Source organism: Perna viridis, chromosome 7, assembly GCF_037379345.1.
Source record: "Perna viridis isolate PV_CMFRI_1.1 ecotype Kerala chromosome 7, ASM3737934v1, whole genome shotgun sequence".
NCBI lineage: Eukaryota > Metazoa > Mollusca > Bivalvia > Mytilida > Mytilidae > Perna > Perna viridis.
Window position 1 is genome coordinate 36,587,011 of NC_142451.1, and position 24,779 is coordinate 36,611,789.

Sequence of the window (24,779 nt, forward strand, 5' to 3'; positions counted from 1 at the left end):
TCCGAGGTTCCCATTGCCTAGCGGGCATATATGTTACTAAAAATACTCACCAAGCCTCTGTGCTTCATAGTGCAACACTGACCCATTTTGACATATAAAAAAATTCACTGCTTCTAAATCAATAAAATTTCACCAATATAGAAACATGTAAAAGCTGATTTCTATAAGAGTGTCCGAAAAAAAAAAATCAATATAATGTTTTTATTTTTATCAACTAGAATAGTTCAGGGACCCCGTATACATGAACGTGATCTCTGCCAAATTGTCCTAAATTTTGACCTTACACTAGACCAAATCACAACTTCAACATAAAATTGCAGAATGAAAAAAAATCCCTTGTAAATTTGATCCTTGCCTTACATTTCTGTAGCTAATACTTAGCAATTTAGTTTAGATTACCAAAGCAAAAAAATCAAGAAGAAACTGACTAAATAAAGGAACTATGAAAAAATGTGATCTGGAAGGTAAAAATTGCCATGTTGTTCCCCTGTTCAGAAACAACCCAGTTAAAGGTTAATAACGTTGGTCCGTTGAAAAAAAAATGATTTTGACAGAAGACCAGGTTAAAAAGGTAAACAATCATGACACTTCATAAAACTCTTTAAAACATTTAAACCATGTATGTAATGCACTTTTAATGTCCATTTCGCAAACAGCTGTGCTTAGTTAGATCATTACTACATTACCAATATCCATACCTGCTAATCTTTGCCTTTGGAACAGTTTATGTGGGAGATTCCCCTATTGACATTGTCTCCTGTGGGAGATTTTTATGTAAAAGCATTTTTTTAAAATAAAAATTCAATTATTTAGTACTATTCTCAGAAGTCAAGGAGTTTAATATAGAATGATTGGAATCTCGCACTTTTACATATTACTTTAATAAATTTGTTTCATGGGGTGATAAGCAGTGACATTACCCATGATGCATTTTGTTGATGCTGAGCATACCCTGTTAATGGCTGATGATTTCCATCGCTTCAACATTTCAACACATTAAATGTAAATTTTATGTAAATATGCAGACCTAAATGGTTTGAAAAAAAATTAAAATATCCCACTTCAAAGTGCCTCTAGACTATTTCAGTGTTTTGATTTGTTCAATGACTTACGGAAGCGGAAGCATATTGGAGACATGGTATTTCTTTTTTTTTTAATTTGTTATATCAAATTACTATAATTAAGGTCCAAACTACCCATGGCACATGGATGGTTATGATAAACTCAAGCCATACAGAATTTTTATTCACGATTGCATTGACAACTTTTCAAGAACTTCGCTTCGGCTAGAGGTTTATTCAACAAATAACGTCCCCTTTGTAATTGCTTGATATTTTGTTGATACAAATGGGCATTTTTGTTGATACAACTAGGCATTTGTCCTCTGAAAAGGAACAGAAAACGGAATCGGTCAACAAATGCAAATATTTATCACAGGCCCTTAGGAACAGGATTTTTTTTTCAAATCTAATAAATATCATAAAATCATTTTGTTTCCATATTTGAGTTATTATGCTTGTTCTCTGACATGTCCGCTTGCTATTTAATGCTGTTTATACTATGCCCAGTTTTCACTATGATCTATATATAGATGTGAGATGCATTCTAAAATAGTACTCAGTTCAATAGTGTCTACCTTATGCTGTAAACTTCCAGAAAAAATTGAGTTGAATGACAGCTAGTTTTTAATTTATAGTTAATAATTTGATATAATAAGTATATCAAATTATTAACTTGTTATATCAAATAACTTACATGCTATATCAAATTACTAACTTGTGATATCAAATTATTTATTTGATATATCAAATTTTTATTTATAAATTAAAAGCTGGTTGTTATTCAACTCCATTTTTCTGGAAGTTCACAGCCATGGATAGACGCTATTTAATTGAGTACTATTTTAGAATGCATCTCGCAGTTAAACTGCATTTATCAAGTTTTTTTTAACCTGTCTGTAAAATTCATGAAGTGATCTTGTAGGCTACGATGCTAATTTGAATTACAAACTCCTCCCTTGTAGTCCCGAATTTTGACTTGAGGTTGACATTTTTCTGGTACTGTGGTATTGACTGGTGTATATAAGAAATTTTTTCTAAAAACCATTCTTGCTTTATCCCCAAATATTGAAAATATTAACCAACAATTATGAGACACTTGAAAATATAAGTATTTAGTATTATTTAATCTTGCCATGCGAGATACAGCGAGAAAGCATGAGATTCCAATCCTGCCTATTATAAAATCCTTACCGAAATGTCGTTATTTTAACCAAAAACCTCCCACAAATCTCACATTTATATTTTTATTTTCATAACATTTTTCTTGGCAACCATTAATCGCAGCCACTAGACTACTGGTGACTAGATATTTGGTTTTCAACTTCAGCACCGGATAACATACAATTTCTTTTGTATATTCCTTTACTGGTCTTTAACTTAAATGAATGAAAATAAGATATTTCTATGGTGTCTTTCATAATTCATGGATGTATTTGTAATACCACTGGCTGGACATGAAGGGAGCAGGTTGGGTCTCATAACTAAATAACTTATGAATTAATTCTTACTGTATTTTTATGTATCTGTCCCAACTGTCATGACCCCCCCCCCCCAATTTTGTCATTCTATGTTCCTGTTTTCTAATACTGATATATGGTATTGGGTATTTTGTTTTACTATTACTATTTTATTTGGACCAAGTAAGAACTGTTTATGTGTGTGTGAGTGGTGCTATGTGTTTGAGACTAAACCATGTCCTCTTGTTGATTTTTTATTATTAAAAATTGTATATGACACCATCGGTGGTTGTCTCATTGACGCTTTTTGCACATCTTGGCTTCACTGTTCTAGTTTCATGATGATGGTTTCCTGCTGATAGAGGGTTACATGCAAGCAAAGGATGCTGATGCTGTTAGAGAAGAGAGTCATAATATTGTGGATAGCATGAACCCAGAAGAACATAACTCTGTTTTCGTAACAAATGAGAGCATGAGAAAGGCAAGTATATATACTAATTACTATTTTCATTATTCATAATTTTCAGTTTAATATAAATTGATTCAGAGTATTCCCTATGTAAAATTCTTAAACTCATCACTTTATCTTTTGAGTACATGGTATATGTTCAAAATAGCAAAGTGTTGCTGTAATCTTCGAAAATGTAAAAAATTACCAAATAAATTGTATAGTTTTATTTTTTTCTAAGAAGTTTTCATTAAGTACATATACAAAGAAAACAAGACTTTATTTTAGACATATTTAACAGTGTTATTTCTTATGAACTGTTACTTTATTTTAAAACCTCACTCAACTTGAGCTAAAAGCCACTGGTTTTAAAACCAGTAAAAATATGCAAGTTTGATTTTGTTCAGAATGGGAAATCTTCTGAAAGTAACTATTAAGGATAGTAGATGAACTAGTTCTTTGAGGGAACAAACAGCTGTCTCCATGCCATTTAAAATCAGTATAAAAAAATGATTGTCAATTGCAGAGGTAGACCTGGGTTAAGGGACACAACTCTTACAAATCATTAGAACATTTGTTTTTAGCATTTACGTCAATCTCATGTAAGCATCAAAGTAACTTGGACTGATTTCATTCTGTTTCAAATGAAAGCTTGAAAGGCTTTGGTGAAATTGAATATGATACAAACATATCACTGATTTCAAGAGTTGTGTCCCTTACTCAAGGTCTACCCTCTTAAGGTGTCCTCTCTACAAATACAATGACTATCTGAGAATAAAAAAAAACATTTTTTGAACCATGTATGTTTGTTAATGTTTGTCTGTACACATACCTTTTATAGACATCAGATGATTATTTTATGAACAGTGGAGACAAAATCAGATTTTTCTTTGAAGAAGGTGCAAAGGATTCACAAGGTTAGTAGATTTTTAATGAAAAACAAATTTTAATTTGTCTCTGATGTGATCATATGGTTGGTCGGTTAATACTGAACCAACTTTCATACTAACCCCTAATGTTACCTCCAACTGTTTGCTGTTCGTTCTTCAGAGTGGACATTTAGGAGAAATACATTGAAGAGTTTGATCTGTTTATCTTAACACTAGCTGTCACGAGCAAATTAAAATTTAATTTTCCATTGTGAGAAGTGTTCTTGCCTCTATTCAAAAAATTATGTCATGATTTCTGTTGTATATTTATAGAACATCAACATTAAAAATCCAAATACACATGATGCATAAAGAATTTTATGTATGTCCTTTCAAATGTTTTAGAAGGGATGATAATTTTACTTGATTAAATATTTTACACATTCATAACTGTAGTGAAGTAGGACTGGAGACATGTTTTGATACATAGTTATGTGTAATTATATAAAGTAATGGAGAAAACTCAGTATGATACATGTATTTCATGAAACTGACATCATATTGTGACTCATTTTTTTTCTATTTTGCAGGGAAGCTTAAAGTAAATAAACAGGAATCATTAAACAAAATTGCTCATGGTAGGTATTGCTTTGATATTGTAATATTTGTTTAATATACTGGAAAGAAGATCTATCTATTTACCAAATCTTAAAAATGGATTGAATTAACTTCTATATTAATTATAGTTTGCTTCATAACAGATCTATTACAAAATGATGTCATTCTTGGCTTATTATATTAATATGTTTTTATGGAGATAATAACTTCAAAATTATGTTGCTAAAAAACCTTTATATCAATTTAAATGTATTTTGAACTTTTGTCTAAACTGAACATTTTGTTTTGGTTTAGACAGGTTATAAAAGTATTTTTATCCTTAAAAAAAACAGCTATTAATCACAGATTTTGATTTTTTTAGCCCTACATGCCTTGAACCCAGTGTTCAAGAAAGTTACATTTGATGACAGAATCAAGGTACATGTAAAATTAGTTAGAAATAATGTTACCTTATGCCAAGAAAAAAATCTCTTTAAGATTACAAAGGATTAAAAAAATAGGGTAGATACTGGTAGGTAGTTAAAATCATTTTTATTTTTAATTTAATTTTATATACCAGTTTACACTTATTGGAGGATTTCTTAACTTTAATAGTACTCAAGTAAAATTTGATAGTTAAGTAACATTTCATCAAAAATACCATTAAAATGTGCTAAGGTAGGTAGGGTTACCTTAAACATATTTTTTTTCTTCTTTGCCTTAGTTATGAAGAAAATCTTGTCTGAAGATTTTCATTTGCCTCTAAGTCATGCCATCATTATTATAGAGATAATTTATTTTAAGCGTAACTTACTCTACATTGAAATTGTTATTGGTAGTTAACAAGAATCTGAATGATGCTGAAAAACTCAAAACTGTCAAAAATTAGAGATATCATATTGGAGTGGCCTAAGGCCTCACAAAGTCAATTACTTGGTTCTCAGACTTGCCATCTTCTCTTTTGAGGGTGCCCCACTACCCATTTTCATTGCTACACATCAATGAACAATTTTTTTTTCTGTCTATGAACAATGGAAATAATACCCTCATCAGTTTTTTGGGACAGTGAAATGCCTTCCTCATTGGTTTCCATGAAAAATAGCACAAGAACCAAACACTTAACTTTGAATGGCCTTAATAAAAAAAAATATGTTTCAGGAGATAGCAAGACAGATAAGTCTGGTAGATCCTGTTGTCATACAAAGTATGGTCATCTTTAAGGTATGTCATCTAAATAAAGTGAGATAATTTATGGTGGGTCCATCCAAATAAAGGGAGATAATTACAAAATATTTTTCCGGGGTACAGAGTATGGTTGATTAAATTTAAGTGTATGCAAGAATTCAAAGAAAGTAGTGGTTTTAAACATTGAAACTGTTTAGTGTAAAAGAGTGACAGAATATAAAAGTTGGTCTATTGGTCGATGATTTCTATGCATGGAAAAAAAAGAACAGATATGGTGAAATACAACAAATGCACAAGTGCATACCTTAATCCAAAATAGTAAATACTTTCAGAGATCACCAAAATGATGGCTCTTTTGTATTACAACAGAATCTTTAATCACAAGATCAAATTTTTCTAGTGTGTGGTTTATTTTTCAGCAACCAGGAATAGGAGGAGAAGGTAGCTATAATAATTAAACGCAGAATAAGAAAAGTGATGTATTTTTGTAAGAAAAAGACTGAACTACAAGAAAATAATAGTTATTACTGTAGAAATATTGCTTCCAATTTTGAAATGATAATACAGCTGTATTCATTACACTCAACTAATAAACCAAACTTGAGCGCAGAGAAATTGATGTCAATCAAACACCTATAAAAATGATTAAAACCTGGTGTTGAAGAGAACATCTGAGAAAGAGGTATGGCCAGTTATCCTTTAAAATGACAATTCTGCATTTATATTGAGTATCTGCTGGTAAACACATTAACATCACTTAAAAACAAAAATGTTTATGAAGAAATACATGTAACCATAACTATGTGATGCATATGGTTTCAAGTGTGCATCACATTCATTGAGGTTATTTCCAAAAGATTGAGAAAATTTGTTTCAGTCATTCCTTACAATTTTTAAAAGTTTTAATTGAAATCAAAATGAGTAAACAATTATTACATGGTAAATTATGTGTTGATAAATAGCATAAACCAATCAGAAGAAGAATTGCATCCCAAGTTAAATAATTTATTAAATTCAGTGATTGCACATCAGGATTCTACCTTCTTATATACTGATCCTATGAAATTGCTGGGATTCTGGATTGCTTTAGAAGATGCTACATTAGAAAATGGATGTATGCATTTTATTCCAGGATCACATAAAAGTAAGTAGAAGATTGGGTGTGTTGGGGTATCAGTTTATTAAATATTACACTTGTAGCATGGTTACTTAAACAAAATCCCTTTATTCATTCGATTCAATATTCTTGGTTTGTCGTAAGGTAATTAGTTAATAGATTTTGTTTGAAATTTTGAATTCATGGTTTAAGTTAACCTTGAATGGGATGAAATAAAAATAATACAATAAGAAATAAAATAAATAGCAATAAATAACAAAAACTATTGTTCTTAATTTGAAAATGAAATACTTTTTTTCTTTTCCTCAAGCCATGAAACAAATTGTGTTTCTCAGTTCCCTTATTTCTTACATATGTACAAGGATATATGAATATTAATTTTGTTATCATATTGAATAAATAAAAACAAATAAAAAAACACTTTCAATTTCAATTTCTTGGCTATATATCCATATGGCTTAGGGGAGACAGGAGAGTAAGAAAAAAAGGTGATGAATAACTGCTTTGCTGTCCATTCATTTGCCTGTTTTGATGTTTTTATTTATCTTAGAGGGATTAATCAACAACAGAAGAATGATCCGAAACCCTGACACCAGTGACAACCAACCAAGATGTATCTTTACTGGAGATCCGCAGAAGTTTGAGAATGATGAATTTGTTGCTGTCCCTGTGAAAAAAGGTTTATCAAGCACTTGATATGAAAGTTGCAGTGGGGAAGATTTAATTTTTCTTTCACAAACTGCAACTGTGTCAATTATCATGAAATTAAAAATAAGTTTAAATATCCTGGCTTTTTATCAGTCAAGCAAAAATCTACCTTACTGTTTTGGTTGTTTTTAAGAATAATCAAAATCTGCAGTTATTTCCCTTTTTACGCAGGCAAATGTGCTACACATGAGAAACATATGGTTTGTATCATATGATTATCATATGAATCGAGCACCATATGATAATCATATGTTTCAGTTAACATATGATAATCGCATGGTTATCATTTGATAATCACATGTTTTTCATAAACATAGATTATCATGTGTTTTCAAGCCCATATTATCATATGACTACCACATGATAAATATCATATGATTACCATATGATTATCATATGTGGCACATTTGGCTATAGCTCACCTGATAAATCATTTAATTTGAGCAGGTATCTTGTATTGGTTAGGAAGGACAAAAACCACTTTTTATTGTGATTACAGCTGTAAGACAATAATGTTCACATGTTTTTTAAAATGTTTGCAATTACCAAACAGAGTAGATTAAATTGCATTTACCTGGGACTGTCAGACATATACCAAAAAAATATTTTTGCAAAGAAACACCACAAGTTTATCCACTTTATTTATAAGTCACAATATATCTGCAATAAAGAAAAAATAAATTTAAATGGCAGGAAGGTAATATGTGCATCAAATAAAACGTCCAACTATGAGAAGTTTCCCCTTACATTCCTGTTATGTTCCTTGTTTAACTTGTTTTAAGGAGACTTAGTATTAATACATGGTGAGGTTGTTCACAAAAGTGAAAGGAATTTATCCAACAAGTCACGGAATATCTACACCTTCCATATGATTGACAATGATGGGACTAAATACTCTGAAGACAACTGGTAGGAAAAACTTATAAAATTAATTAGAAATTGTTTGATGTCATCCTGAGATATCAGGTCAATTATTTACTTATCTCCCTTCATTGAACTTAAAAAGGTTTTGATATTTATAATATGAATTAAATGACATTTCATCCAACTTCCTTGTCAAAAATGATAAAAATTGTTTCCCTTTAAAAATGCCATGGTCAAAACTTAACAAACCTCTGGAAATGTGGAAAATTTGCTTTTAAGCATTAATTGTACAAATATTGTGTATGTTAACCTGTATAATTTGTGGATGCACTGTCACTGTTTTGCACTGGTATTAATATTTAAATTCTCATGAATCCCACGTGAGTGATCACAAGTATTAGTGCATCCATTGTGTTAGTTGACTTAACACACATATCAAGAGACCAATGATAGATTGAAATATGGTACTTTCAATATATATTGATGTCAGCCCACCTTTTTCTTGTATACTTTCAGGTTACTGCCATCCTCAACATTTGTTCCTCTGTACACCACTGAACCTGTTTAAATAGCTGGCCACAATCTGTTATGCAGATAGATAGATAGATATATACACACCTCAATGAAAAGGTTGTATGTTATTTGACTAAATATACAATATAAGAAATAGTAATAACACCTTGCAATAATATGGAATATTTTATTGTACTGATAATTTGATTAATACATGTTGTCAGAAATTATATTATTTATGAAGTAATGGATTACTAGCTGACTAGTCTCTCTAACTAGGATATTGGTTTTATTGATATGATACCACTGAATTATTAAATAGATGGCAGTGAGTTATCAAATGCTCACATGTGAAACAACTTCTGTAGTTTCACTCTTGGGCTTACTCCCACCAAAATGCCACAACACTTTCATTTTCTCTTAACTTTATTTAGCATGATTAATTATTTGGATTAACAATACATACATATGGGACAATTTCTATGCACACATTGATTCAGACTTACAATCATATTTAGGTTATTCCCAGTTTCAATAGAAAATATCCTATGATTTTTCATGAATTGTCAAATTTGAAAAGCATCTTTGTAGAAATGGGTTTATTATTTTCGTGTGTTTCTTCTTCCCATTATGAGATATCATTTCAGATGTACAGCAAGTTAAATCTACAATTCACACTGCCACATACATAGATGTGGGTATTAAAAAGCAATTAACAATATAATTGCATATTTCTTCACAAATTGTATATTGACTTTCATACCACATTGTACCTTTTGTATTTGTATTACAATAATTTTCATTATATTGAATTATTAAAAATAAAATATATTGATTAGATTTTGTTGTTTGATTAGCTTCCTATAACAAAATAATAATTTACCACTTTTTAACATAACGCTTTTCTCCCTTAAGTTCTTTCCAATTAGTGTCTTAACTAATGCATCATAAAGTAAATTAAGATATACTTGGCCAATTTTCTATCACTAGAAAAAAAAATATGAAACCTTTGTAGAAGCTTTCTTAACAACATATCTAAATTAAAAATATATGATATTTTGACCCATAAATGACCTCCTGCCTGATTCTTAACTGATTCCATACGTTGTCAAGGACAACTACTACCAAAGTGAATGAAAAAAGTCAGGTGACTGAGATTAAGCAATGAAACAATGAACTGTAAAACTGGAAAGTAAACATACAATAAACTTAAAGTAAGGTAAATAAGCAAACCCACATTCACATCAAAATTGAGAATTAAGCCAAGCCAAGCTATGTTGAACTATGTTCACTTGGGCCAAGTATGGACACAGTAAAAGTTTTTGATATACTTAGACATAGGGAATGGCAGTTCATTATGGACACAACAACTTATTTGGATAAAAAATTGCATAATACTTAGAAATTCAATTAAATTTAATAGAAGTTCTACCTTCAGGGTGCTTATTGATGTCTTTGCCTTTGATCCCTACATTTAAAAGAATAATCAAAACCAGATATCTTGTAGATCCTTCTGGTCAATATACCTGTCTTAGTCCAAGGAAGGGCCAAAATCTCTAATAAAAAGCTTCACTGAGCATAGCATGATACAACAACAGTGGTCAAACCCAGAACAGGTGTGGACACAATATTATTTTTTGAAACACTTAAGCAGAAGGACTTGCATTTCATTATGAACACAACAAATGGTTTGGACACTATATAGCAGAAAATTTTAAATTCAATTAAAAATTTTCGAAAAACTCGATTTTCGTGGGGTGTCATCCCTTTGATCCCTTATCTGAAATCTGTATGCAAAATGCAGACAGGGATTTTTATAAGGGATCCAATAAAACAAAAATTGGGAATCGGGCCAAAAATAAAAAGTTGATATTTTAGGTTTTGGCCCCTTTGACCCCTTATAACTCAAAAACCGAAAGAGATATCTGAAATATGATTGAAAAATGCAGACAGGGATTTTTATGAAGAATCCAATAAAAAAAATTGAAATCCGACAAAAAATATAAAATGTTTGACCCCCTATAAATTAAAAACAGTCCATAACACATAAAATCTGCTGGACACATTTATTTACAAGAACTGAATAAGGAACACATTTGAAAAAAAAAGATTAAAATCGAAAAACAAAACAAAACAAACATTCTACATGGGTTTTAATAAAACACTTATTTTTACAATTTCTGATCCCTTTTTCTAAAACGGTAGGGGACACAAAGTCAACATTAATTAGGAACCTTCCTTTCGCGATTAGTAAATTTATACCAAAATTGGTCAACCACAAGTTATCACGAAGTTTCACCAGACGACGACGACGCCGACCACGACTGCGTCAAAACATACGACCGCAAATTTTTAGCGGTCGTATAAAACCACAGGACCCTCCGCCTTGTTCCTGTGAATTTCAAAAAGATCGGGGAGTTATGGTTTAAATAAACGAACTTTTATAACATACGCTGCCGACGACAAAAACAACAACCGCATGATACGTTTATACATTTATACGTCCGTCATTTTTGTGCGGTCACATAAAAACATGAAAAAAAGGGACGCCAGAAAGGTAAGCCGTCCGTGCCAGACTCGTAAGAGTAGTCAAGGACGTTAAAAAAAAAAACCCTTAGTAGTAGTAAGCGTCTACAGGGTTGCCCTGGTAACTACAACAAATATGTCCTCTTTAACTGCTATAGCTGGAAACCTGCTAAATTGCAATACACAATAACCAGTGTATAGTAACTATATTTCCTGAACCACATAAGAAACAAGGGGTCCAGGATTTCAGAATAGGGTGCATAAGGCGTAAATAGAATTAAAGACCAAGAGAAGCAAGGCAAGACACTATTTTGGAAGGATTTCAATATTTCATGCAAAAAAAAATATTTCCCCCAATTTTATAGCTATATATGGGCACACGCCTTTCACTGGATCTCCTTCTATTAATGTGCAATAAATTAAACTGCATATAGCCATATAATGCAAAGTCATCGACTATATTAAACAATTCTACGATCTGCTGTTTTTGCTTGTATTTTGTTATGCCTTTAAGTTGTATTAGAAATATGCATGGATTTAATAGTCGTCTTTTTTTCTTAATTCAGACCATTTAGAATAGACAAGCATATAAAAACTTATCAACAGATCGATACAAAAAGCACAACAATATTTTTTTCTAAATGAATTTTACTAATTCCGAAAGATTCAAAATGACATGTTGCTTATCAACAGAATTAGGTAACTTATCCATATTTTTACATACTAAAACACTGTCCATTCCTACGTCGCGTGGACCGATATAGTCGTTTTCCAAATTGTCACCAACATGCAAAGCTTCATTTGCAGAAACATTTCCAAGTTCTAAAGCTTTTGAGAAAATTTTAGGATCTGGTTTAGCAAAACCAAACTGTTGCGATGCTAATACAAATTCAAAATGATGAAGCAGACCGACACTAGTTAAAATGGTTTCCAGACGTTCGTCAAAGTTCGAAATAATTCCTAATTTAAGATTTTTCGATTTGATGGTTTTTAATGTATCTATAGTTCCTGGTAATACTTCCCAACTTTTATTAGTCTTAAAATGCAGATAAAGATGAGTAGACAACTTCGTCAAAACTTCGTTTTCATTGAACCCACAGTCTATAAAACACTGCTTCACGAGTTCACTCCACCATATGTGTGATTTCATTCCAGTTTCACTTCCATAGTTAGGATATTTCAAATTATGTGTCTTCCAGTTTGCCCCGAACGCTTTGTTTATTTCCTGAGGGTCGACTTTTACACCATAGATTGATGCTATAGCCGCGTACTGCTGTCCAACTCCACCAAGCACACGTAGTACAGTGTTGGTAACGTCTAGTGTAATCAGCTTCAACATCTAAAAAAATACAAGGTTTCCACTACTCGAGTCATTTCAAATATAAACTTTCAACATTCAGTTAATAAAACTATGACCATGCATAATTGTTATTTTGATATTACTCATATTATCCAAACAAAGATTTAACAGAGTCTGCCAGCTGCCGTAGCAAGTTTTTGCAGGTATGTGTCCAAATTTGCAAGTTAAAAAAGTTAAAAAAAAAAAAGGTTTTTACACTGTAAACATACATGTACCTCTTTAGAAAGCCGTCTAACTCGAAGTACCAATCGTACATTAGCCACTATGCTGAAGAATGGTTCGGTAAATGGAAAATTGCAACATTTTAACTCTTAAAAAGTAGATATTTTAAAAGACACAATGATTTTTTATATCAAAGTAAACACGTGAAAATGTTTGTCTTTTTTTCCCTTTTTTCCTTTAAAAGATCTTATTTTGAACAATAAAAAAGTAAGGTTTCTATTATTTTCAACGTTAGAAAATGATGCGGAAAATTATACCATTTCCCAACTTCATTTCGACGACATTCAACAAAAACCGTCATTCCCAGTGGTTTAGCAATATAAATAATCGGAATACAAGCAACTCAATACATATGACAACGACACAATTACTTGTGATTAGTTATTTATTTTATTTGATTTTTTTGTGTGTGTGTAGTATAATATAATGCGTGGTTGGTTTCATTTTATACAAATGATAAACATATTAAAGTAAGGAGTCGTTTGATTTTTTGGGGTATATTTCCCCTTTACCTGAACCTAACATCTACCTGGTTAAAGTTGCAGTCTTATTCAAGTTATAAAAAAGTAGTTTATAATGAAGATCAAATGAATATTTGCCAAAACTTCTCGGCAAATTATAGGTTTCTACAACTTTAAACGACAGTCATTGTAATGAAGGTTTAAAAAGTCAATTTTAATATGTACAGAAAGAATAATACGGATTTCTGGACAGATATAGTCTTTTGTTGTTAAAAAGTTATATGAACAGATGTACACGTACAGATCTGGGGACTAGAATTCAAAACATATATCTTAGAGAGTGAATTCTGGTTTTTAAATATTTTCCAAATTTAACAATTTTGCCAAATTCTTATACATCACCGACAAAGGGGCATAACTGTTGTATGACTAATAAAACGAAAGGGGAAGTAATCATAGGATTGTTAAATATATTCGCCCTTGTCATAATAGTTTGATTCCCGCGCTAAACCCGATAGGAAATACATGCACATTATTCCACAACATTCAAAATTTTACAAATTTAGCTTTCAAATTAAATTTGAGAAAAAAATTACAACAGCCACACATTATGTGCAAACTATGTTACCTTTGGGCAGGTGCCCGAATACCTCGTTGTCAAGTCCGAACACGTTTTGGAAGAATAGAAATATTTCGTTATTTTGATTGGCTAAAATACGAAAAAAATATAGTAATATAATCTGAATGTTCACTTTTTTAACAAACTTTAACGAATAATTGTAGGGTATAAAAAGGTATGATTTCGAACAATCAATAAGATTTTTAGCTAAAGTTCAATTATTTTTCTCCACTAATTTCCGCAGAAACCAATATGGCGGGTTAACAATGACAACAAATCCGACCGACATCCTGTCAAATCTTTATAGTTGGGCATGACATAGGTAAGCATGTTTCTTTTTCATTGAACGTCATTGATATATATATAATACTTGCATTGGTGAGATAGTATTACCATTTTCATTCACAAATTTGTGCATAGGTGTTCATTCGTTTAGATATAGTATACTCAAACCACTTGGAATCAGCCCCTGCCCTATGGTATGTTCCTGCATCCGAGTTCATTGCACACATCTCCTCACACACCACCATATGGCTTCGACAATATGCACTGATCATGAAGAAGATGAACTTTCTATGGCCATTGCTCTTATAACTGAGCCAAAGAATTAAAGCCAATTAAAATCAATTGATAGATTTTCATCCCTGCCCAACCTGATTTTTAAAATATTTTCAAATTGACAATCTGCAGATTTTTATGTGTGCATGTCTGGTGCAGTACAGGTTTTAGAGTGTTTATTACACTTCCTTGTAACAAAAATGGTGGTTACTATACTCCGCTTTGTTGCCAGCCTAAATATTTAGAAAAGATGATGGTATGCGACCATTAAAAATATGAGAAAGATGATCTCGCTATGTACCATATGTTTTAAGTGTTAAATGTTTAAAAATGACAATTCCATCTGCATCTTGAAATTTTAGACAAGTCACAGGACACAAAGAAAATGAAAAAAATAATAACAAAATCATCCCACCCACCCCACTTTTTTGGACCACTGGAAATCTGGCTCTTTAATTTAGTTGGCCTAATGCAACTGATAAAGGCTTGCTATTTACCTTACCAATTTCACAACACTCATTAGTACATGAATGTAAACAAACTTGTATTCTTGTAATGAGGAGGCTCTCTACTATAACAACAGACTAATCAAACTATACTTGATACAAATGTAGCATACATGTATGCAAGTGGGCTCATGGCAACAATTGGTTATTTTCTACCAAAATAATAGACAAAAATATTTTTTTTTAATACATGACATTGAATATCCAACCCATGGAACAAACATACACATACATACCCTGGATCCACTAATGGACAATCCTATCAATTATTCTATACTGTATGCAGCTGTCCACTTTGGCAGGCTGCTTGTCTGCCTTATGCAGTTTTTTGTATTGCATTTTTTGCAGTACAAAGCAGCTATTGTTTGTTCAAATAGTCAAGTATTCTCATTCTGAAGTGCATTTAATACCTGCAATTAATACATGTACAATGTAGGACATATAATTACAATCAATACCCAGATTATTAGGCACGTACATGTATATTTTTGTGCATTTATGAAAATGTATCATATATGGCAGAAAGATTTTCTTGAGTTGTATCATTTTCATTCTGCTGTAATTTGTACTTTTGTAGTGAACCTGTAGATGCCACCTATAGCCTAAAATTTTGTAAGGATTTTAAAGTTCTGAGGCTGAGATGGACATTTCTTGCCTTGAAAGTCATTGTCATTTTAAAATTATTTGATTTTATATGCTTGATGGAATGGGGATGTCATCTCCAAAGCAATAAGATTTTTGGCTAAGTGATACTTAGAATGATTATTTAAGATTTCACTGTATTCATAATGTTAAGGCCAAATAAAAAACTTGAGCATTTCTGGTTTCCTACCTACCCTATTTTGTTATGCCTACCCTAGCATTTTAATTTGTTATTTTCGCTTGAGCACTATTAAACTTGAGATTCTGGCCCAATTTACTCGAGTAAAAAAAATTAGAAATAGAAAGAAATCCCTATCTACCTATCCTATAATTTTTTAAAACATGAAACCAGAAACACACATAATTTTGTTTTGGCCTAATGTTATTAGAAACAATTACTTTCAGTTCTAGTTATGTAAGTACCAAAGTAAGGATAATTGAGTACCAAGCCAGGAAAATAGTAGCTTATTTAATTTTTCCTGTTTATCCTTAATTTTGCCAGTTCATGTACATTTCCTGATTTATCTTCTTGTTGCCATTTTTACTCAACCTTTTTCATAGTATCATTGGTATGTACATCCAAATCATGATTAACAGACTCCTTCCTCTAATACTGTAAATGTACTAATTTTCGCTATTTGGCGATGGACAGAAAACCTTGAAAAATAGTACACGCAAAATTGATTTTTAACACTTGTCATTTTTTTATTGATACCCACGAATATGTTTACTTGACAGAAAAGTTGCGAGAATTAGCAACCGCGAAAATTAATACATTTACAGTATGAGACATTCTGTGTACACATCTCTGTTTGGTCTAATAATTGTCAACAATTCATCAGGGATTGATTTTAATAAATATTTCAACTAGCTAATTTTAGCAAGTACCAAAATATTCCACTTGCTAAATTTCAGTTCTTTCATTTATACATGTTTCTGTACTACATTTGTAAATTTTGCAGAATATCACAACAAAATTTTAGCTAGTGGAAATAATTTTCACTTGAAAAATTGAATTTGAATTGGCATTTAGCAAGTATTTTTCTTTAAATTCAGTGATTGAATTTAAGAGGCTCTTACATGTAATTCCACTGTAGATTAAAAGTTTACAACCTAAAAAGTTGCATCTTATTCGTTTTCTTATTTTGTTTTGTGTAAATAGTAATGCATGGTCCACAGGAAAACACAACATTTTCTTCATTGAGAATATTGTTAATTTCTCTTAAACCTTACCATGATTCTGTTTTTACCATTCCCAACGATCCCCAGTTGTGACTTCCATTACAACTGTAGCAAAGTGCAAACTCATGCATTGAAACTACAACGGTAAATTAGATGCAAAATTTACAGCAAAGACCATCATCACCTTGGGAGGACAATGAGTCAAATTTAGCCTAGGGAAAGTTAATATATCCACACTTCCAAAGTTTTGGTGTATATACAATGTAGAAATCAGCCAATCTGTCATTCTGAGACTCAGATTCTGACAAATCCGTCCACCAATCTACACAACTCAACAAATTTTGAATAAACTTTATTGGAAACCTACAAAATGTGGAAATTACATATGTATGAAGGATTGTTGAAAGCTACATTTTGTAGGAAATATAGTCCAACTGAAGGAAAATGCATGTTAACATTTCCACAATTGCATTTGAGCTGATTGAAATGAAATTTAATAGGATGCTAAGATTTCATATGTTGAATATGAAGGATGATAACTATTGTTGGATTCCTGGGGATATAAACCAACTAACAGGTATTAATACCTGTTTTAATCTTGTTAGAGCAAGTCCAGGGAACTGTGGAAGTTTTATTGTAATATCAGGCTTCTTCAGTAGATACATCTGTGCATGAAAACAGAAAAGTTTAGTAGGTTTTACATACTAATTAAAGTTTGGGTATTTTTTGTGAGTTTGAGCCATGTTTATTTTTTGGTTTTTGTTAGTTCAGATGGCAGGTTTATTCACATTATTTGTTGATAGGTTCTTTGGGTAGCAGAACTGTTACAAAATTCTGTGGGATCAATTAGAACAAAGTTTCTATAAAATTGATCAAAAATCATTACTAAATGTACTTTCTCAAATAGAACTTAAATTACATAGTACAATACATGTAACTCTGTGTATGTCTTAATCTGTAAGTTTTTTTATCAGATTGTTCATAACCTATTCACATATGTACATTTATTGCTATTGTACATGTACATGTTCATGTATGTGTATACCCAGTACAAAGGATAAGAATACTTTCATTTGCTGCAACACAAGATCAAACAATTTTATAACTGACATACTCCATGAAATAAGTCTGACATTTCGTGATTGAAAACATTTTTCAAAGCTATATTCTCAAGATCATTTTTGATTTCAATTGAGGAAACACTTGATTGAAAGAGTTGCTCAAAATAACTACTAACATAAAATGTAATGGATTCACAAAGTGCTAACTCTACGGTATGAAAGATTTCAATTTGACAATTTAATTCTTGGACTAATGCCATTAATGTGTACATTCATATTATAACCAACCCTGAATGTTAAACTCTGTAAGAAGGATTGGAATTTAAATCAAGCCTATCTCTCACATTTGGATAAATTGCGTTGAATGTCCTCACTTACTGGAATGTAAATAGCTGCCAAAGTCACTGATATCTTCTTGTACTTTTGATGGTAGGTTCAATGTTTTCAGGTTTAACAACTTGGGGAGTATTAATTCCATTTCAAAGATCGATGATGCATTTTCATAACTGTATTATTGTTTTTGAAATTTCACATTTATTGAAGCCTGTATTTTAATGGTACATACATGTACTTCGTCCTCTTTATCTACTCATCATACATGTACAATACCTAGAAAATACTTTAAATGACATTTGAATATTTGTCTGCCTTTTGTATTTCATTGTTTTCCTAATTTTCATTTAGGAGTTTCATGACTTTAGCATAGAGGGGAGGGAATATCAAGTAGTATGTGCCAGTTTTCAGAATTTCGATTTGTTTCTAATTTTCTCAGAATTTTGTTGTCATTTTCCAAAAGGATCCTCTTTTTAAATATCACCGTCTTTAAATTATATCAGTCAGAGTATCCTTTTAAGTTTAAATTGTAAAACTTATCTTTTTGAAAGCTTTGAAAACAAGCTTGTTATGGTGTTTTAACCCCTTAAAAAAGCTTTTATCTTGTATACTAAATAAACTTAGCTCTGTTATACCTTGGCAAGGAAATATTTTATTATCAAAACAATATTTTATGTTTTAACCATGAATATCATCAAAATACAATGCCAATATCTCCTCATAAAATTGAGGATAGGACTCTTACAAAAACTGTCAATTTTAAAGTAGTGAAGTTAGCTTGAAGTTTTGACCCCAATTAAAAAGTAAGTTGTTTTAAACTTAGTTAATCAGTTTTATTTGCTGATTGGAGTTTTACAGGCTTAAATATGTTTACAACCTCAAATACAGAATTTTTAAACTCAACTTGAAGATTATGTGAAGTTACTGTAGGGGTTACAATGGGTTGTGTATTCAAATTTTCCAAATATATTGATTTTAATTGTATATGTATATCTTAAGAGTTTTTAAAAGAGTTCAAATCAACATTTTGTGTTGACAAAATCTGGATTGAAATCTTTTGATTGGTTTACAGTAAGTTTAGTTAATGTTGTTCTTGTGGCTATTGAGAGAGTGCTAAGTTTGAAAACATCTTCAGTAAGGGCTGTGTCAATATTATGATAGGTATTCTTATTTTGAATAATCGTTCATTCTCCCTATGAAATCAAAATCTCTCTTAGTATGTATGTACATGTAATGGAGATATTTTCTGTTATGATGTTTTATGTATGTTTAGTAAATTAACATCCTATAAGTTTTTGGTATGTATTGTGGACTGAGTCATTCCCATACCTTTAATGATGTATGAAAGATTTTTATGAAACAACTCCACGAAGTCTATAACATTAGTGTCACTTTGTGTTGAAATGTACTGGGATAATTTTTTATGACACTTTGTGGTATTGTCTTAGCACAGGTGCAAGATGGAGTGTTTTGTTTACATTATATTTTATTTAAAGATTTGCAACTGTGATTTGAAGTGTAGTAGGTTAATTTATGCATATATGGCAAACACCAATGTCTTATTTTTAATGAATGAGAGAAAATATACTTATAATATACATGTACAATGACATTTAAAGCATGTTGATGTATCAGTCTTTTATGGCTAAGGATCTGAACAGAGCTATAGAAATGTTTTATTTTTAAGTTGCTCAATATTCTTTAAAGCATTTTCTATTGTAATGAATTTTAAGTAAGAAGAGTTCATTATTTAGGTTCAGAATGCCCCATAATTTCTAGTAGCTCTGTTATTTTGTAAAAATATTTGTTCATTATTTTATGGGTACATTAATTACATTGAAACAGTAGGCAATCAGATTAATCTTTTAATGTCTTTTTACATCTTCTATTTTCTCCACTGTGAAGACTCAGATTTATATCATAAATCATGGACATGCACTTTCGAAGAAAGCTGAGGATGCATACCCTACCAAAGCACTTTATTCATTCTCTAAAATGTTAGGTGGCTGATGTTTTTTCTGCATGTTTTCTCTTGACGATTCTACGTTGTCAGAACTTTCCTCTCTTAGTCCTTGTCACTTCTATTCTGAGTTATGGATAATGTTTAGACTATAGGTTACCTTAATATCACATACAGTTGTATGTTTTTTAAAAGTAATTATACCCCATGCAACAATGTTGCGAAGGGTATAATGTTTTTGACCCGTCCGTCACTCCATCCGTCAGTCCATCATCAGTTTTCCTGACTATTTTTAAACGCTTGCAGATATTGACATGATTTTTGGTATATAAGTTCACCATGATAAGTTATAGGTCAAGTGTACGTTTTGTTCCACTATGATGATATTTACTTTGCATTAACTAAAACTCAAAGAAACCACAGTCTGGAGTTTGAAACTACCATTCTGAGTAACAGAATTTAGTTAGAAGATAAAGGTCTTATGCCTAAAAAACACTCTTATTCCTTTTTTATCGGGGTCCTTCTACATGTATTTCTCTTACAAGCAAATTTATTTGAGCATCCAACATGGGCACACGTGGGATATGTGAGCGCGCTCACTATGGTTCTTTAATTCAGTTTTATATTTGTCAACAGATGCAAAGCTGCCGCCAACAACGATGAAGAAGACTCCTTCCAGGGGAGGCCAATCTAATCTTCCTGTCCCAAAGACATCAAGAGGCTCCCCTGGGAATTCCAAATCAGTGCTGAATGGACGAACATCTAGCCATTCACGTTCTTCTGAGGACATACCAAGAAGAGTACAGTTGAGTTATGGAAATGGAGGTCAAAGGTCACCACAAAGAAGGGCCATATCACCTGGAAATGAGGGCCGTTATGTCATGGCTGAACAAGGTATTTATATATATTAATTTTATAGAATTATGATACTATGTCAACTGTACATAGGTTTATGTGTCCCAAAATCCAATAAATTCTTCTGTCTGAAAGAGGTTCATTTCAATGGAAGTACATTTAGTGTCATCCCTACAAATTTTTAATAGGCTAAGTACTTAAGTGTCAGTCGTTGTAAGAATCAGGCATTGGGTGAAACATGGTTTGACATAACCCACCATTTTGAAAATTACACTTATGTTGTGACTATTTGCACCATAACTCAGAATCAAGGAAAAAGACAAGATTTTCTATATCATTTTGGTAAATTGAGTTATAATTTTATTGAAATGCACTGAAAATGAACATTTCAAGGGCAGATAACTCTGTCAAAAACTTAATTTTTCTTAAATTCTTTTGAAAAAAAGTTTTACCAAATCCAGCGATGCGGAGATCAAATAACAGTCTTTAAAGTAGAGAAAGCATCCTTTGAGTGAAATTGTATTGCCAGATCAGTAGGGTTTTGACTTGCATGTCTCTGATTTTTCTTATTTTGCCTGATTCTTACAAATACTTACTCTTAATAACTTGAACAGCGCAACTCGTAACACAGTACCTATAGTTCATTATATACAATGAAATATATGGTACAGTGCTAAAAATGATATAGTCCTGCTTATAAACACACTGGTACTATATTAAGCCATTAAGAACACTGACACAGTGTAGTAGTGGTTGTAGTAGTGTCAATGTTCTTTGAAGGGGCAAAGTCTTATTCCAAACAATTAGATAAATTAGGTATAGGTGCTGCTAGAAACATCCTTTAATATTATTATTTTATTTAGAATTCTACTAGATAAAGCATTTATATTCCACTAGATAAGCATTTATGCCTGAAATTTTCAAAATAGCTTGCCCTTGAATGAATTACAAAATAGGATTTATTGTTAAGTTTGTTGAGAACAATTATACAGTAGTAATCCCATGTTTTGGGTTATCTCCATAATATTTAAGTGCTTTTGATTGAGACTAGTGCCAATGTTTGTACCAATATAGAAGAAGAAATAGTCCTATAAATGTTACTGTGTATGCAGTGAAAGAAATTAGCTGTAGACCTGCGGGCCAAGTCTATGTAAAATCAAGCAGGTCTATGATGAAATTGGCTCAAGTTGCTTTATAATGTACAGTGCTGTCTGCGTGAAATTTTGATGGGTCTATGTTGACAAAAAATTCAGTTTCTAACACTGTGTATGATGAATTAAATTAATTTTATGATAAAAGTGATATTTAAAAAAATAGAAACAATGTCATAACTTGTCTGTTTAAACTTCAGTTGATGTTTTTGAAGAAGAGTTAATCTGTTTAGATTAAGGTCATTAGTTGTGTATTACTGTCTGGATTAGGAAGATTATTATGGAGGGATCATCTTTTATCCTTTGTTATTAAGATGACATATCTGTTCAAGTCTTCTGAGTCAATTTATAGCATACTCAGAAGTCAAGTGGTCAGTCATTAGTTTGGAAGAATTGTAGAACAGTTTTATAATTTAAGTAGTAAATATTGTGATTTTATTTAGACATAAAAGGGTAGTATCGAAACTATCTTGGCTTTTCATGATGCTTGTGAGCAATGGACTGCTTTAGTGCTTTTCAATGATTTTTTTTCATGTACTTTTCATGGTACATTACAAAAAGGATGTTGAAAATTATCTACAAGTTATGAAAGTGAGGCTGCTATGTTAAGTCACATATTCATAGTTCTGCACTAAAATGGATTTCATTATAAATGTTTGGACAGGATGAATGTAAAGATTATAAAAAAAATCAAAATATGATTCTGCAGTGAAATGGATTTAAATATAAATGCATCAAAATAATGAGTTTTGGTGATTAGAGAACTTCAAAGTGATGAACACATTACCTTTAATGGGTTTGAAATAAGATTTGGTTTATTATGGTAGAGAACTATTGCATCACATTCAGCAGGTTTTTGTTTGTTTAAAGAATACTAAATATCTGCAACAAAAGAGACTTTCTTGATGCTTTGTAATATTTTTGATTGTTAATTTTTGCTGGGACCATACGGTACACTGTAACATATAAGAAAAAAATGATTGCTTCACTAAAACGTCCAACTAAGTTCAGGTCATATCCAGATGGAATGCTTACACTGAAGGAACCAAAAACTGGTAGGGGTAGGTATTGAATGTCTGATGTACAATGTACATGTATGGTTTAAATTGAAGTTTGGAGTCCACACAAATATAGCATATCACAAAGACTGCTGATTCATTTATAAATGGTAATGCTTATGTATTATGTCAAGAGATCGTGCATATTTTGTTTCTATCCCTTTGAGTACAATTGTAAGTATTGAATCTTATTTACATGTAGCTACTCTTTTGTATAGTTGTAAATGGATGGCAATTTTAACATTATTCTGTGTTCTTAAATTAGTATAAGTTCATGCTTTATGCTTCATTTTTATGAGCCTTGTCATTTTGACTATCCAAACTTGTCAATGATAGGAACTGTTTTTTCAATAAAAATCAAAATTTTTATGATATATTTTCAGGCCAGCAGGCTGGTGTCCGTTACATCACAGAGGACCTTATCAAGAAGATAGCTAGAGAGGACCAAGTAGAAATGATAACTACACTAAACCTCACTCTGGCAAAAGAAGTGGGCAAGAAAATTAAAGTATGTTAATCATTTATGTTTTACTGTGGTTTTACTGTTATTTTTTCATCATTTGTATGATAGCGTAAATCTGACATTCAGTTTATGATTTCTGCACGCATGAATTTCAGGGATTGTGTGTTCAAATTTTCCTGTTTAGGTTTGTTTTGCTTGAATATATTGTCCATACATCACCCATTTGTTTAGGGGTGACTTTTGGGATCATATCAAGCTGCACGCTGCAGAGCAATTTTTCTAGTGATTTTAAAATAAAAATACTTCTGTACAGAACTTTCCTGTGTGTCTGAAAATTGCATGGTAATGCAAGACTTATTACTGGAAAGTTTTATTTTGTAACCAGTGAAAAAAACTGTTATCCTAAATGTGAACCTGGGAATTTAATTGTGTCAAGTAATACATGTTTGTCCTTAGAAACTACATGAAATAAATGTTTCTAGTGTGTTGTAGTTCAACTTTTCAGATAGACTTGAAAGTTGAATAAATTAATTGTCACATGAGCATTTGAAATTTCGTCAGTCTTGGCCAATTTCCACAGGTCCTATATTTTTAGACTAGTTTCAAATAAATATAATTGAACTACATTTAAATATAGGTAAAGTACTAAGCAGTGTAACAGAGATTTAGAGAAATTGAGACAATAAATTCAACAATTGTACATGCCTGGACAGTTGTCAATTTAACTAGATAGGAAACTGTTATGAAAATTCAGATTTCTAGATATCGGTGTTGACACATATTACTTCCCTTAGTTAAAAAAAATACTTGGACAAACTTTGTTGACAGAATATTTGATCATGTAAAGTGGTCCTTAAATTGATCTTTTGTGCCTTTAATGGTTTAATTCATACTATTAAAAATTATAGCACAAAATACTTATGAATGAAAGAATATAAACTTAAATTTGGTGGTAATTGTTGGCTTTTAAATTGTATGATTTATTCATAACTAGCCATTAGGG

At 31.3% G+C, this 24,779-nt stretch overlaps 3 protein-coding genes across 18 annotated transcripts in view; 2 read left to right on the forward strand and 1 right to left on the reverse strand.

Moving 5' to 3' along the window:
• Positions 1–425: 425 nt before the first annotated feature.
• LOC148612509 (phytanoyl-CoA dioxygenase domain-containing protein 1-like) lies at positions 426–9,659 on the forward strand. The gene is made up of 11 exons (XM_088594035.1): positions 426–571; positions 2,853–2,999; positions 3,808–3,883; positions 4,426–4,473; positions 4,815–4,870; positions 5,591–5,653; positions 6,037–6,058; positions 6,636–6,761; positions 7,285–7,413; positions 8,225–8,351; positions 8,823–9,659. Exons 1-11 carry the CDS (start codon positions 542–544, stop codon positions 8,872–8,874), a joined length of 876 nt encoding a protein of 291 aa, XP_088450161.1. The 5' UTR covers positions 426–541; the 3' UTR covers positions 8,875–9,659.
• On the reverse strand, positions 9,418–15,439 carry LOC148612510 (haloacid dehalogenase-like hydrolase domain-containing protein 3). 2 transcript variants are annotated; one of them, XM_088594037.1, is made up of 2 exons: positions 15,308–15,439; positions 9,418–12,684 (listed from the first exon to the last, which is right to left on the reverse strand). In XM_088594037.1, the coding sequence occupies exon 2, from the start codon at positions 12,682–12,684 to the stop codon at positions 11,983–11,985; it is 702 nt and encodes a 233-aa protein (XP_088450163.1). In that variant the 5' UTR covers positions 15,308–15,439; the 3' UTR covers positions 9,418–11,982. The 2 variants fall into 2 exon arrangements, with proteins under 2 accessions (XP_088450163.1, XP_088450162.1); XM_088594036.1 differs by lacking the exon at positions 15,308–15,439 and adding an exon at positions 14,017–14,172.
• LOC148612511 (uncharacterized) overlaps positions 14,196–24,779 on the forward strand; it is a 68,303-nt gene continuing 57,719 nt past the window's right edge. For 14 of the 15 annotated variants that reach the window (XM_088594023.1, XM_088594015.1, XM_088594025.1 and 11 more), the window contains exons 1-3: positions 14,196–14,329; positions 20,886–21,143; positions 23,697–23,821. In XM_088594023.1, coding sequence (XP_088450149.1) covers positions 20,909–21,143; positions 23,697–23,821 — 360 coding nt within the window. In that variant the 5' untranslated portion in view covers positions 14,196–14,329; positions 20,886–20,908. Of the gene's footprint in view, positions 14,330–18,231; positions 18,386–20,885; positions 21,144–23,696; positions 23,822–24,779 lie in introns of those variants that run through there. The other variant, XM_088594016.1, reaches the window with a different exon arrangement.

Coding starts and splice junctions, on each gene's coding strand:
- LOC148612509 (XM_088594035.1), top strand. CDS start 542: ATGATTTTGACAGAAGACCAGGTTAAAAAG. Junction 4,474..4,814: donor ATTAAACAAAATTGCTCATG/GTAGGTATTGCT, acceptor TGATTTTTTTAG/CCCTACATGCCTTGAACCCA. Junction 8,352..8,822: donor AAATACTCTGAAGACAACTG/GTAGGAAAAACT, acceptor GTATACTTTCAG/GTTACTGCCATCCTCAACAT.
- LOC148612510 (XM_088594037.1), bottom strand. CDS start 12,684: ATGTTGAAGCTGATTACACTAGACGTTACCAACACTGTACTACGTGTG.